Consider the following 16266-nt stretch of genomic DNA (forward strand, 5'->3'; position numbering starts at 1 on the left):
GCAGGCGTCCGTTGAGTAACAGCGGCTAACTTGCGCTGTTCTCTCTTTGTGTCCTGCGCGCCCGTCGGCGCGGCATCATTGCGGTGCTTTGGCCTAACGATAGTTTTGCGCGAAGCAGCGCTCGGACGAATGTCGGCCTGTTGACTGTGTCGTCTGCAGTTGCAGTACTGCTGTCCGAGGCTGCCGCACAGATTCCCCTTGGGGAACGGAGCTCGTTAGCAGCCGTCTGCGCCCAGCATACGTTTTCGCTTCGCGCGCTTGTGGTTACACAGTGCGAGCGCGGTGAGAGCGGCATGTGACGTCGGCGTGAGCGCGAAAGCGGCGGTGTATGACGTCACGAACGGCTAGTGGGGCGTGCAAGGATTTATCCCTAGCGGCCTTCTAGAACAGGAGTGCGCGGCGGCGCTATGCAGGAACTGTCTGTAGCAATAAACGGCTGTAGATCTAGTGTGCAGATGTCAGCCCTGAGAACACTGACACACGATGAAAGATAACAAATAACAATGAGTTCATAAGCAAATAAACAAGGTTTCGTTAAACATGTGGAAAAAAGTGAACAAAACGTTTGCAGGGACGCACTATTCATAAAACATGGGGTTTTTTCTTGTTTGACAAGCTTGGCGCGGTAGCACGATGTGGCACTCGATCCAATCCCGGCGCTCACGGGAGTTCAACACGGGCGAACGTGGTGTCGTTGGGGCTCGAACACGGCTTTCGGAGCTTTGGCGGACAAGACTTTAGCGACAGCGAAACATGGGAAGTGACGCAGTTCATAGAAGATGTGGCGTCCTTCTGTTGTAGCCTCTGCTACATCTATGTGAAGTTTTCTGTCAATGGAAACTGTTGCATATTTTTTCTCATACTTTGTTCGGAACTCTAGAAAGATCTCTTACTGCTAAAACAACAAATACCAGAGCCTTTAACTAATTTCAAGGTAGATAGTTATACTGTTATACATGTAAGTACCCTACCAATTTAGTTAAATGTTTTGTGCTAATATTTTCATTGACTGAGACTACTGCTTCACTCTTGAAGTTATTTACTGTATCTGCCAGCCTCAAAACATACTCAAGCGAATACTTTCGCGATCTGGAACGCTTATCACTCATCTTTGAGGCGCTATTTCTGCAGACGACGACTTAGTAAATACGAAATGACATCCACGCCAACTCCCGTTATCCTCTCTTTATGATATACTTTGGATTCTTTTTGGACATGGTAGAAGTAGAGTCTATTCGATACAAAGGTGTTTGGGCAGTGGTAATCAATGGACATGAGTGTTTGATGTTGTGTTGTTATTATCATTATACTCTACAAATAACGTAAATAATGGCGGACGCAGCTGCCCGTCAACTACAATATGAGTATAAAGCTGTAAGTAAACAAAATTGCTTTTTCTTTATATTGATACACTTTATATATTTGATAGGCCTAAATGTTTTGATACTATCGAAAATGTTATTCTCGTAAATTTCAGAATTCAAATCTTGTGCTCCAAGCCGATGTCAGGCTTATCGAACGTCGCAGCCGCGATGAAGCGACCGGTGAAGTTATGTCCCTTGTTGGGAAACTTGATGGGACAAGAATGGGGGACAGGCACCAACGCACTAAACCCGTGAAAGCTGCAGAGAGAAAAGCGAAGTACGTACAACATAATGTATTGATTGATTTTCACGTCGCTGTGTGTCGTTGAATCGAATGTTTTCCTGATGCTTTTCGTCTATAAGCCATTCAGCATTTCGTAATACATGAGACTGATGACCTCGTTGTTTGGTCTCTTTCCCCCAAATCAACTCAGCCCACCTCGTGGTAGAATTTCATTATAGCTAAATATTCCACTCATCATCAAAGATCAAACTTGAATGCTATTGACGTTGAGTGCCACCTAATTTATATATATTGTAGATTGTGACACGATGGTGAATAGCCACGTATAATTCATTTCACTTTGTTGCTCAGTTTCTGCCAACCAACTAGATGGCCCTTGCGTGTAGACTTTGATTACAGTACGTATTTTTGATGTACTAGGAACACTATTTAAAAAATCGTCGAAACACGTCCTCCACCAAAATACTGTCATCTACATATTTCTGGCCCTTGTTACTTGAGAAATACTACTGCTGGAATTCACATGGTTGGTGTATACAAGGAATTACATTGTTTGTTACACTAGAGATAGTGACCCTAAAATATATTGAAGACTTCCTTAATCTCAATCTTTTAAATGACACTTTCAAGCTAAGACTTGGATTAACCAAATAATTACATAGTGTACAGACTAGTGAAATTTGTAACACCTAGCTTGCTGTCTCCATTTCACAATATCTTATTATGTTTTGAAATCTGTCTATGTTCATGCACAGTTAGAGAGAGAGAGCTGCTGCACCCAAGCCCTATCAATGTAATATGTAGTATTTTATCAGTTTTCCTATTCACCCATTATTACAGATTTACAACCATAATGAATTGCTTTTGCATGCTACATTAACATCTAAGAGTCATTACTAGGCTTAATAGGAGTTTTATACGATCATAGGGTTCCAGTTTTGGTTGTGATGAACAGTGTTTTAAATATGGCATGAGCATAAACATTACACCATGCTACAAGTCAGTCTGTTACCATAGCCTGCGTTTTGCATTCGCATTCATTGGCTTCACCAACTCAGCCAGGTTATCTCATTTGAACCTACTGTAGACCTTGGCCTGTGCTGCTTTCCAATCTCACTGCACAACCAAGATTTCATGATGGGTTCCAGTTTCGCACCTTAGCCAAATATACTCATATATGATTAAGCGTGAGCATTATTGTAATTTTTGATGTGAAACATTAAACAGTATATAATAGTATTATGAATCAAGTGACTGTATAGATCCTGAAAATATTGATGCCAAAAGTTGTAAACAATCTTGGAAGGCTACATGGTCTTCGTTTGCAGTGCTGCACTAAAAGAAAGTTATTTTTCTGCTTGGGCAGTCAGTCGTGATTTCCTTTTATCTATAGATTTGCAATAATATTCTCCTGAAGGATGGTGTTCAAGTGGACTTCACAAATGAGTCATTTGCAGCAAAGTGGCCCCTCCCACTGCAATCTGTCAGTCACTTTGATTTTTGCTGCATCGTATTAAGTATGAGGATTTACTGTCTTCGTGTGGCTATTACTATAGGAGCTGGTATTCATTGATTTTCTTTGCAGCTGAAATGTGCAGTCATTTCTGAAGGCTGTAGTGTCACTTCCCCATGTAAACTTTGTTTTTATGAGTGACACAGAATTTTGCCCATGATATTAGTGGGTCATTCCATGTCAGTTCATCCATGGGCTCCAGCCCATAGTCTCAGATTTGACTGAAATTCAGTACACTAATTCAACCATGTGTGGAACACTCGTGTACAAAGTATTAGTTTCCTCTGCCAATTAGTTCCAGAATTATGACTTGTGAAAGAAGGTGACGTGACCCGGAAATTGCAACCTGCATCTGGCAATCTATCTTCAGACCCGACTTCAGGTCTTAATAACTTTGGAACTATTCCACACAGTCCAGTGAAATTTTTACAACCCAGTGACATCCATTTAGAGAACACACTCCATGAATCAAAACACCAACAACGTATTTCTGAGGGAAAATAAAAAAATTCCAAAATGTGATTTAAAAAATGTAATACGTTAAAAGGTACATATTGTAGGTGCCCTCCATGCCAAATGTAATTCGCTCAAAAAGGGTATAAATTTTTTGTGGTAAGCTTAATGTGGCCTAAACACACACAGAACTCATCATGCCCATAATCAGTCCCAAAAAACTGAGTTACATGCACACGAAAATACAAAAATTTGAAAAATTACCTGAAAAACATGGTTTTTCTAAGTGTGGTATCCAAGCCAAGTTTCACACACTGCATAAGTAGACCATAATGATATATATCTCAAAATTTCAGCATGTTATTGCAAGACATTTGTGTACAATCAAAGTTGACAAATGTATTTGGTGATGTGGTCATTGTCCCAGAACACAATTTTGTAAAAACGTATCGTAAACTCTTCTGCGTCTTCTTATCCTCTCCCACAACTGTTTAATCACTAAACAACAACATATAGACAGAGTAACCCAACCTATCATTAATGTTTAGTGCACCTTAACTGCTAAAAACCAGTCGATTGTGCTTCGAACGGAAGTTCTCCCACACTTTAGTTACTGTACTCTGTACATTGAGTGGCAAATTGTACTGTCTTCCTGACACTGTGGAAGGAACTGGTACAGTCATAAGAATATGTTTAAAAGGAATCCAACAGCTGTCTGCCAAATGTGGCCAATGAAATGATTTTGCTGGTCCTGCTGGTGCCATGAAGTTCACAAATACATCACCTTCTGCTTCACAGCATTCTGCAACACATCATAAGTACCATTTGTCATCAGAAACAGCAATAACATAGCAACCTGGTTGTATGTTGCTGCTTTTGCTTCTGAATCCTGAGTCAGGCACACTGTGAAGACGTATGTCGTGCATGAACCTATAGTTATAACTGGACAGCCTGCTCATCTGCACATTGTCAGAGTCCGTTGGAGAGAAGTGATGATGGCGCCTTGTGCCTGCAACAGTTTTAACCTGTTCTAGTCTGCTTTGTAGCAACTCTTTGACTGATTTCACATCATCTTTCAAAACATAGAATGGTTGTATGCCAGAGATATTTTTCTGTACCCAGGTAAATAATTGAAGAGGTGTTAGAATGTGACCTTCTGTAAGGTGCTGCAGACTAGCTCGTGATGCCATGCACTTAATGGTAGCACCAATACCATGACATACTTTTTCCATGACTTGTTGCGAAAAAATACCATTCTGCATGAATCTGAAAATCATGGTAATGCATGCATAAATTTTTGAAATGTTTACAGTTTTTATACTGATTAGCTGCCCCATCACTGAAGTATTTCACAAAATGTATGTGAGGCAGCTTGTTTTTCACATATGCCATGACAGTGCGAATGTGGGCATGAACTGCAATGGAATCATGAATTAAACAGTCACTAAAATGCACAGGTTCATGGAAGACACATCACCTGATTCATCTCTATAGTAAATTGCAAATGGCTGGAGAGTTGCTTCACTATTGTCCCAGTGATATCCTTTGATGGCATCTTGAACTGTAAATGTATAATTTTCAGAAAAGTCTAGTATTACTAATATTTCATCTTGTTTGAAATTATCCTTACAAAACCAGAGATAAACTGATTGTGCTGTTGCTGTGAAGCTGTGTGTGGTCAGTTTGTCCGTTTTTTGACAACACATTTCTACAAAATCTTCCACTGTACTTTGCTTTGTTTCAATATTTGTGCGATCCATGTGTGTCCATTGTTCATAAGAAACAAGTTCGTCGTCATCTAATAGGAGTTCACCATACAGTTTGTTATTCATGCGTTCTGCAAATTTTCACACCTGTGTCTCATGCACTGGTAGGAACTGATGTCACACACTAGCGGCTTCATTGCACCTTTGTAATCCAGACCAGAATCCTTTGTAGCAGCAAACGTCAGCTTACCATTTTGATGGGTCTCACATACACAAACATTTTGTGTGCCCCTCGCACTTACAGGCACAACCTATTTTGGCCGAAGGTTGAAAAAAGATGATAAACCTACTTTGGTATTGGGATACTTTTCCTTGAATTCTACATATAGTGCTGATATGTTGCATAGCAACAATCTTTTTTGCGTCTGTACAGCCGCACGGGATTAGCAGAGCAGTCTAAGGCGCTGTAGTCACGGACAGTGCGGCTGGTCCCGGCGGAGGTTCGAGTCCTCCCTCGGGCATGGGTGTGTGTGTATGTGTCCTTAGGATAATTTAGGTGAAGGAGTGTGTAAGCTTAGGGACTGATGACCTTAGCAGGTGAGTCCCACAAGATTTCACACTTTTTTTGCATCTGTACATGTACATTTCCCATTTTCACCGTTACATAGTATTTTTTTCCATGCATTATTCGGCCGTAGTCATTATTTTCATAAAACTCAGACACTAGCACCTTTATTTCTGAACTGAATTGCTTACCCTGAGCCCGCTGAAGTTGTGGAAGTACTCCTTGGGTTGCTTTTATTTTCCTAGCTTGCTTTACCATATATGTAGAAACATTGAATTCCTTTGCAGTGTAGTCAATAGACCAGCTGGAAGGTGCAAAGGTAAGAATAGCTACTTCTTTCTGGTGCGTGGATATGGCACATTTTTCTTTCAAATCATGCACAATTTTGTCCAAATCAGAGCATTTCTGGCATGATTTCTGTTCCTTTGGAGCAGATAGTTCTTCCTCTTCCGCCATTAGTGTGTCAGCTATTTTGTGTTTTAATTCCATTTGAGCTTCTTGTAGTTTTCTTCTACAATAGCTGGGCTTGTCTCTTTTCCCAACTTTGTGTGTCTTCATGGGAGACAAACCAAGAGCAGTCACTGAAGTATTTAATTGCTCATCCGCTGTGGTTGTGGGTGGCTGATACTCTTCGTCACTGTCATGTAAATTATCAGGATATTCTTCATGTTTTAGCAGTGTAACGCACCTGAAACATAACTTTTGTCCTGGTTTCATGTTAAGTCCCATGCACTGATTCACTTTCAATACTGATTTTATATCAATTTCTCTGAGGCTACATTTCACTGTCTTCTTAAGAATCTGAAATGGATCAAAACAACTTCTTTGTAGGAAAGAATACTTATCCAGAAACACTTTCATATGATGATAACAAACACTAAAGTTTCTTGGAACTGTACTTCTTGTGCCCACAGGGTGTATCCCGGATCTCCATAGCAACAAATCTTGGTCTGATTCATCCAGATCATACAGTACAAAGTGAATGCCACATTTTGTTCCATATGTTGTTTTATGACATTTAGATGCTTGTGCTCTACCAATACTGCAACTTGTTTGAACAAAAGCACCACTGGTACACTCTTCTGCCTCCATACTGACTTTCCACAAAAGTACTGACCAGTCGGAACTATAATCTTAAAAACATGAGTGACCTGTAATTGTTGCTTGTTTCTTTTGTTGTTTTTGCCTAACAATGACTCATTCTGTCCCTGAAAACTACCATTGTTTAACTTTCTGTTGCCTAGTGGTTCCCAACAATTGCTGCAGCTTTATCAGAAACAAGCTGTCTGCATCATCACTATTACTTGCTGAATCATGTTAAAAGAAAAGTAACCAAATACATCTCTGTCAACTTCTATTGTACACAAATGCCTTGCAATAACAAGTTGAAATTTTACCAAATTTTATATTATGGTCTAATTTGCAGTGTTTGAAATTTGGCTTCGATATCACTTGTCCCTTTTGTGCTACCACACTTAAAAAATCCATGTTTTTCAGGTAATTTTTAAAATTTTTTTATTTTTGTGTGCATGTAACTCTGTTTGTGTGACTGATATGGGCAAGATGAGTTCTGTGTGTGTTTAGGCCACATTAAGCTTACCACAAAAAAATTTATACCCTTTTTGAGTGAATTATATTTGGCATGGAGGGCACCTACAATATGTACCTTTTAATGTATTACATTTTTTTAATCACATTTTTGAATTTTTTATTTTCCGTCAGAAATATGTTGTTGGTGTTTTTATTCATGAAGTGTGTTCTCTAAGTGGATGTTACTGGGTTGTAAAAATTTCACTGGACTGTGTGGAATAGTTCCAAAGTTATTAAGACCTGAAGTTGGGTCTGAAGATAGATTGCCAGATGCGGGTTGCAATTTCCGGGTCATGCCACCTTCTTTCACAAGCCATAATTCTGGAATTAATTGGCTGGGGAACTCAAAATTTTGTGCATGAGTGTTGCACACTTGGTGGCATTGGTGTGCTAAATTTCACCCGAATCTGAGTGTATCAGCTGGAACATTTTCTCAAATTGGTTGAATTGACATGGAATGACCCTGGTGAAACTTTTTCACAGGTTTGTGATGGTGACTTAAATACGCAGCAGTAGCTGGTGTATTAATGCTTCCACTTGCTTTATAGACTTTTCTCGGCCAACATTAGTGTATTATTGGCAGTTTAATTTGTTCTAAAACTTATTAACTTTGATTTTTTATTGCTCTGTTATGTCATGCTATGTGATTGTCTAGACACTACTCTGCCCATTCATTGGCATTACAGAAGCATCCAATTCCACCACTTTGACCCATGATGTCATCAGCATGGTGGAAAGCGCTATTTTCAGTGTATCAAAGATGGCGACAATGACTTCACTACATACACACGTCAACAAATGGGAAAACGTAAAAATGACGCAGTAACATCTCACTCCAAAAATAAAATGAAACTAATGGGATAACCATGAAAAATTTGGAGTTTAGGGCATGGATAATCTATATATACCACAATAAAAAAAAAACACCGCAAGATCCCAAAATAAACAATATCACAAAAAACCAAAATTAGAGCATTCCACAACATGGGAATCGGACATTTTCTTTGATCTATATAGCTTAACAGCAGCTGTCAGTACTAAAAAACACACACCTATAACTACGAAAAGTGGAACCAAAACCTCAACAACCCCAAAATCTGACATCACAACGTCAGTTAAAACACAATCAACCTACCATAAATACACAAAACGTCACAATTACTATAGAATAAACCCAAAACAAAAATTACTTACCAACAGTGGCATCCAGCAACACTATCTAGGTTGGCCACTGCGAACACACACACACACACACACACACACACACACACACACACACTCAAAAGCAACAAAACAGAAACAAAAAACACCTCCTAAACCACCCACAATATAACAACCACATCACCCCCCTCCCCCAATCAAAAAGCCACCAGCAAAGAAAAAACACAAAAATAGCCAAATTCAGTCACTTCATACAAAACAAGAAAAACTGTTACCAAATCGGTCTTCTACAACATAACCTCATAACAATCCGCACCTACCCACAACCCACCCCATAATCTCAACAACCACTACCCCGCCACTCCAACACTCATACAAGCCCAACTCTATTAACTCACCACCCTCGGCCTATACATCCTCCCCCACAACCCTAAAAAAATGCAAAAAACAAAGTGATTCCCAGGGATGCCCTTCTGTCAGCAATACTCATCTAAATGAGATTGCTTGTTGGAAGAGTATCTCTTCCTCCTCCCTATAACTGATGATTGCACCCCCCCCCCCCCCCCCCCCCCCCCCAAAGCTGCTCTATCATGTTAGTACAAACCCCAGTTTCATAACACCTCTTTGCCAAACCCCTACAGGATGAAAATGCATCAGAAACTATAGTGCAACCCTCCTCAGCAATATAATCTTCAATGAAACCCACCAGTTCCCTCTTAATATGGCCCTCCAAAACTCAGCAACCCCCCCAAATAACGGCCACCTGCACCCACAAACCAACCTCGAGACCTACCCGTCCCATACTTACCAAAATGCGATTCATCTGTCTCAGCAAACCCCCCCACCCCACTTCCCACTATAGGGTAATTTCATATCAAGTACTGGAGACCCGGCAGATGTTTTGCACTGAAGCTCCATCATAGTGTGTTGAAATTTAGTTTACACCTGTACGCTTATGAGCATCTTTTAACTTATAAATTTCAACTGAAAATACAAAATGTAAGTTAATTTATCCACCTAATTTTTTCTAATTTCGAAAGTCACAGACCACTATCTTTTCTGACATATTACCAGATACTACTGATGTAATTATAAACAGTATCTTCTCTGCTCCGGCTATCTGTATTGTGTAAATATTTATTACTAAAAATGTAAAAAATTGCATTTTGATGAGTTTTTATGAATTATTTACTTGTAAACCTCCATCCATAAACTTTTGAGAATTTCACAAATCATGTTAGTAGTCCGGGCAGAAACAGTGGGCAATATTTTTCTGTGTAAATTGTTAAAAACATTCTGCATATTTCGCATCAATGAATTTCTAGTGTAAAATATGCATGTTGACTGCACTGTTTCTAGCACTCTTCTGTTTATCACAAAGGAGTGAGAACTTGTACATAAAACATTCTGAATCGAGTTTTATGTTTGGTTTGGACTTTTTGTTAGATACAATGTCAATGAGGAAATACTGTAGTGAACAAATGTTTCATCATTAGCATCTTTATAATCTAATTTTTCTTTCAAAAAATTCTGACAGTGTGTCAGCACTGTGACAATTATCACAGTGATTAGGCATGCTGTAATAGTTTTCCAAATTACACACAAAAAACTTTACAAATTCTTTTTATGTTTCTTCCGTGTACATCCAAAAGCCATTATGCATTTGGGTGGATACACCCCCCACCTCCCTGCTCGCTAGCGACTGCATGCGCCCCCCCCCACCCACACACACACACACACACACACACACACACACACACACACACATCAAATGAGTACCTGCAGTACACCACTTTGCTCTTAGTGAACAAAATTTAGAAAAACAGATGTTGATGTTTACGTTCTCCCATTTAAAACAAGAATATAAGTTCCATTTGGTTGTAGAGGATAAGTCTTTTTTGCATTTACATATTATTTTGAAAGCTCACATGGTCTTTGGCTCCTTATAACATTTGAGTATATTAATCATTTTGCTAAAGATCAGTGACAAATTTGACAATTTCATCATCAGTCATTTTGTCTGTTTTTGATTTAGGAACTTATAAAATACACATATCTGTTTTCAGTTTCCTTGTCTGTCGAATTAACACTGAATTCTGATGTTACTTTTTTGTTTGACCAAGAGGGAGGAGCTTAAGTTAAAACTCTTTTTTTTTTCTTTCATTAGCAACATCATGGCATTAAAATCTTTGCTTTTCCCACCACCTTCATCATCTATCTTATATTCTGTACTGTCAGGAACTTGAACACTGTAATCTAATTCCCAATACATTTGTCTTTTCAAAACAAACTTCAAATTTTCTAGCTTCTGTTTGGCATATGAGACCTTGCTGTGATTTGGAAAGGAATGAAGTTTTAAGGGAGAGTGTCCCATATTGTCCAATGTTTTATTTGCATCCTGTATGCCGGCCGGTGTGGCCGAGTGGTTCTATGCTCTTCAGTCTGGAACCGCTGTGGTCGCAGGTTCGAATCCTGCCTAGGGCATGGATGTGTGTGATGTCCTTAGGTTAGTTAGGTTTAAGTAGTTCTGATTCTAGGGGACTGATGACCTGAGATGTTAAGTCCCATAGTGCTCAGAGCCATTTGAACCATTTGATTTTGAGTATCCTGTATACTTTCATTTTGAGGCACTTCCTCATGAAATGTCACCTCTGGGTAATGTGCACCACTTTCATTTCCGTCACTGATTTCACCTTTTTGTTCACAAATCTTACAATGTATTGTACACAGTCTTTTTGTCTGGATACATATATTCTCCAAGCACTTAATTTTTTAGATAAAGCCAAGCTTACTGACCTAGGATTTTGTAATTGTCTGTATATTTTGAAAGGATCACAACCAGTTCTTTGGTGACTTTTAAAAACTTCTAAGTAATAGTGCTGTGATGTTAACATATAGTAGTTCTTTCTTGACTTTCTAGAAAGTTTATATTGAACTGTAGTGGTATCAAAACTTGATGGTCGTCACTCAACTCTGAAAATTTTTGAAAAGTTTTTATCAAGATGTAGACTGTCAAATGACATGGTGTTTTAAGTAATTTTCCGACATTGCATGAATTCATACTTGCCATTGTAATTACATAAGCATTACTTCATTTAAAAATGCACTCCATTACAAGTAGAATGATATATGTCTGGACTGTAAACAAATACAAATTCATATGACCTGTCTCACAGAAAGATAAAGAACAACTTAGGCTAAATGGACTGACTGTTGCATGTCAGTGACATTGAACATTGTATGTCAGTGATTGTTGCATTCTTTTTATGTCTGTGCAGGTCCAAGGTAGCTATTGCAGGCATACAGAACACTTTCTGATGACTGTGAGCAGGTGGTTTACTGCACAGATATGTCCGCTATATTATAGTATGTCAGAAATTACTGAATTAATAAGGTGGAATTTTTTTTCTGGAAGCTAATATGCATGCCTATAATAATTGATATTTACATAGGTTAATATTATGCCCCTGCACCTCACACAGTGGGTGTCAAGTGTCAATAAACTTGCTTGGAAAGGCCCCTTCTTCATCACAGAAAAAAATATTTTGATTTTTGATTTATTTGTATGTCCATTCATAGAAAACCCATTAACAGTTTTATTTTATTAGAAAGCGTAAAAACTTTGGAATTATTTAAGGTCAAAATGAGGTCCCCCAACAGGTTAGAGAAATATAATATGAGCATTTCTCAACGCCTTTTTGATTTTTATAGAAATTGGAAAGTGACATGCATTAATATTTTACATAATTTTCTTTACAACTTAGCACTTGAATAATTTCATTTCTCCTAACTATATGCTTCTCTTAATTCTGTCGGGGGGGGGGGGGGGGGGGGGGTACCAAATCAAAAGCTGCTTAAAGGCTGGAGTTGTGGTACCACTTTGCATGGACATTGTCACAGAGCCAACTGATGAGAGCACCACTACTCTGAAAATTCAGTATAAAAGTTAGACTTAAAAAATAAATTACAGAAATTCTTGCGTTATAAATCTTAGAAAATATGAAAAGTCTTGTGAAAATCAGAGATGTTGAACTATGAATCCTAGAATTGTTGGGGGAATTTGATGTGGGATGTTCCTATTCCAAATAAACCTGTTGGCTATCGGTATTGAACTAATGGAGAAAGACTGATAGGGAAGAGGATATCAGTTATCACATTGTCTTTGTAACTTTATGATGTTTCTGTGCCGTATGAATTTGTTTAAAGTGATAAGTTGAAGGTGTGTTGTGAGTTGCTTTGAATGGTGTTCCTTCATGCTGCCTGTTTTTCTTTTCTTTTCTTTTTTTTCCCCAAAATCTACTTCATGTGAGCTTGGATGGTAGCGTTACTCATATGCTTTTACAAAAATTGTGTAAGTTGGTATGTGGCCCAGGACTGACATAAATTGTACATCTAACTATTTACAGGAGGCAGAAACGAGATGAAGCTCAGTATGACTTTACACGAATGAAAGGAGCAACGCTGTTGTCAGAGGGTGTGGATGAAATGGTGGGAATACTGTACAGACCAAAGACACAAGAAACCCGACAAACGTATGAGGTTTTATTGAGTTTTATCCAAGAAGCTTTGGGAGATCAGGTATGGTACTTGTATATTCTGCAATCTTTTGGCCGTGAGTGTGTGTCGTGATAACAGGTTGTGAGGAGAAAAGTTTATTTTCAGTGTGTCTCCACCCTTTGAAGGCAAGGTGTGTCTGTGAGACATATTACAAATATGTCATCATCAGCAATTTAAGATTAAAGTTCTTCGCGAAATTCAACTTGATTGTGATAAGTGGATGTACTACCTTAAGTGACATATGAAAATTTGTGTTTAACCAGGACTCAAACCCAAATTTCCCGCTTATTGCGAGTGTTCGGCTGACCACTTAGGCTATCCAAGCTTGTTACACAGACTGACCCAAACTTCCACATGCTACACACCTTTCTATTTCTCCTCACAGATTATTAATTCATTTACCCACATTTGCACATTAACAAGATTCTCATGCAGGTTTTAGAATCAAGACAGAGAGAAGTCACAGACTATCATGATTTTTGTCGCTGGCCCATCTTCGCTTTATATATATATTTACAATTGTGACAAACTACAGTTTCAAATATTGAAATTTATTTGAGAAATTCAGCATACCTATTACAGTTAAGTTGAATTTCAGGAATAAATTTCAGTATTTGACACTGAAGTTGACATTGTCTAAACTCCTTCCTAAGCATTAGACTACAACAGTCTTTAGCAATACACATATTTGTGGCTCCTCATAATGTCATCTTTACTTCAGTTACAGTAACTTTGTGATTGACATATGTCCCACGCGCCTCTGTTCCATTTCTTTTTCAGTATATTGATAATTATTCATTTCCACTACAGTCTATTTCCTGATGCACTTGTTTGTTATCTTGCCTTACCCTTGCAATTCTCAACATAAATCTCTCTATTGCTCTCTGAGTAACCACCAGTTTCTGAATGAAATATACCTTTAAAATCCATATCTCATTGCCATAGGTTAAAGATGGTTGTACTTTCAATTTCAGATGCATTGGACGTTTAGTTTCATACCTTTTATCTGAAGTGTTAGACTTGTTCTTGTTTCTCTGTATCATACATGTCTGAAGTCCACAATCAGTTTTGTGTGTGTGGCTACCAATTATTCAATAAGAGAAGCATGAAAATTTTTAAATCAAATGATGCCATTTACCGTTTATAGTGTGTTATCCTGAATGACTCGTAAGATGGTTCGAGCCATCCAGGTGAGAGCTGCAACCAGCTTAAACTATGATTGATTAGTGATTTTCCCATGTGTGTCTGTGAAGAAATGAATGTTACGTTTTTGTAGAGTGTATTAACTTTTTCTAAGTGGTTGCATTTATTTTATTGTTAGTGTTTGTGTGAACTTTTTTCAATGTAGCTTCATACCACCATTATTGCTGTTGCCTGATTCACTTTATATTTTGTGATTGTTGCTAGTGTAGCACCTGAGTGGTCGTTATAGCTCCAGCCATCAAGACAAGAGCTGTCACTAGCAGGAGCAGCTGTTCTCTTTCCACACAGGGATTAGTTTAGTGTTTTTTGCATGTGCTTCCATGGAGACATTAATATTATCTGTATTGGGTAGAGTTTTTCTTAAGAGTTTGTATATCTTTTGAACAATAACTTGTGTAACCTGTTTTTTATGTTGTGATAATAGGAGCACGATAGCAGCAGTATGCAGATTGCAACTAGTGACTACTGGGTTGATGTTATATATCTTGTTGTATGGACAAACTTAATTTCATGATGGGTAGTGACTGTGCCAGTTGTGCATGGATGCAGGGGGGAATTGTCCACTGTCTGGGAACAGTTGGTAGCTATATTGGTCTGCTAAACAGAATTCGGGCTGTCATCCTGGGCTGTGGTGGCATTGAGGCACCTGAGACAAAAGTTGCCTTAAGTCCCTAGTGTGTAGTGAGTAGCGAACGGTGGAGACAGTTGCAAATCTATGAATAAAAGGTACACTGACCACAAGGTTGCCCCCTTTATGCCTTAAAAACAGGTTTGAGGTCTTCCCATTATTGAAAGTACATCTGAGCCACCATGAAATACCACATCTGTTGGGACTGACCAATCTATCTAAAAGGTCCGTGCAAGTACAGAGGGTTCCTGTTAACTCCAACATTGAGTGAACGCTGGAACCCCTTAGCTAAACAGCAGGCAGGTTGGAAACGAAAGCTAGTATCCACTCTGTGTATTTGTTGGGATGTTTTCTCACAAATGCAGGTGAGGCTTTGGTGGAGCCTATGGAGAGGACTGGGTGCATCCTGCTCCAGATTGTGACTCATGGCACCAGTGACACCTACCTCCTGGATTCAGAAGCCATCCCTTGGTTGTCACAGTGACTGGCTGCATTGGTAATGACTGTTTGCTGTGCGTGTAGTTTGGAAGCTGAGCTATTGATGTACAGTATTGTTCCATCACTGTCGTATGGTTTGGATTTGAGTGGAAGGCTTAAATCACTCAGATGATTCTATATTGATTTGGATGCAGATTGTAGGGTGAAGAGTTTTAGGACCACTCTTGATAGGTCAGGGGTACACTGTGCACAAGGAAGGTCCTGCTGGGGTAACAGAGTATGTGTGGCATGGACATTTAATTGTTCAGGATAGAGAAAATCCTATGTGAGCTTGGTAAATGTTATAATTCTTGAGAGAGAGAGAGAGAGGGAGGGAGAAAGAGAAAGGAATAACAGCCCAAATAATTACAGAGTGAAGTAATTGTCATGGCAGATCATAGAAAAAATGTGAATATAGAATTAGTTAACAGTGGGAGCACCCTGGAAAGGTCTCATAACTGGTCTCATTTCGAAACTGTAATAATGCCCACATAGTAATAGAGGCAGAAAACTAACTGTAAATGTGTATTAATGGCAGTGAAGTTCTGAATTTCAATTGGAATGTGTATTGCAATATTACCCTGGATGATGGTGTGATGAAGGCCTTTTTATATATAGTCATAAAGTCAATTAATAATTTTGTAGACCCTGTGTCCCAAGAGCAGTAATGGTGAAACATTTCAAGTAGAAGTTGAATAAGGTTGCAAATTTCCTGGCCATGTTATAGTATTGCAGGGAAATTTCAACTTTGCAGCTATAGACTGGAAGCTTCAAGTGATTATGTTGTGTAATAGAGTCAGAGAAC

At 38.8% G+C, this 16266-nt stretch overlaps 1 protein-coding gene across 1 annotated transcript in view; it reads left to right on the forward strand.

The window, feature by feature from the left end:
- The first annotated feature begins 1252 nt into the window (after nt 1-1252).
- The window catches only part of LOC124774971 (putative U5 small nuclear ribonucleoprotein 200 kDa helicase), a 114226-nt gene continuing 99212 nt past the window's right edge, over nt 1253-16266 (forward strand). Inside the window, exons 1-3 of the mRNA XM_047249708.1 lie at nt 1253-1374; nt 1478-1641; nt 13003-13174. Coding sequence (XP_047105664.1) covers nt 1330-1374; nt 1478-1641; nt 13003-13174 — 381 coding nt within the window. The 5' untranslated portion in view covers nt 1253-1329. The remainder of the gene's footprint in view (nt 1375-1477; nt 1642-13002; nt 13175-16266) is intronic.

The sequence above is a fragment of the Schistocerca piceifrons genome, chromosome 2 (genome assembly GCF_021461385.2).
Source record: "Schistocerca piceifrons isolate TAMUIC-IGC-003096 chromosome 2, iqSchPice1.1, whole genome shotgun sequence".
In the NCBI taxonomy this organism is placed as follows: domain Eukaryota; kingdom Metazoa; phylum Arthropoda; class Insecta; order Orthoptera; family Acrididae; genus Schistocerca; species Schistocerca piceifrons.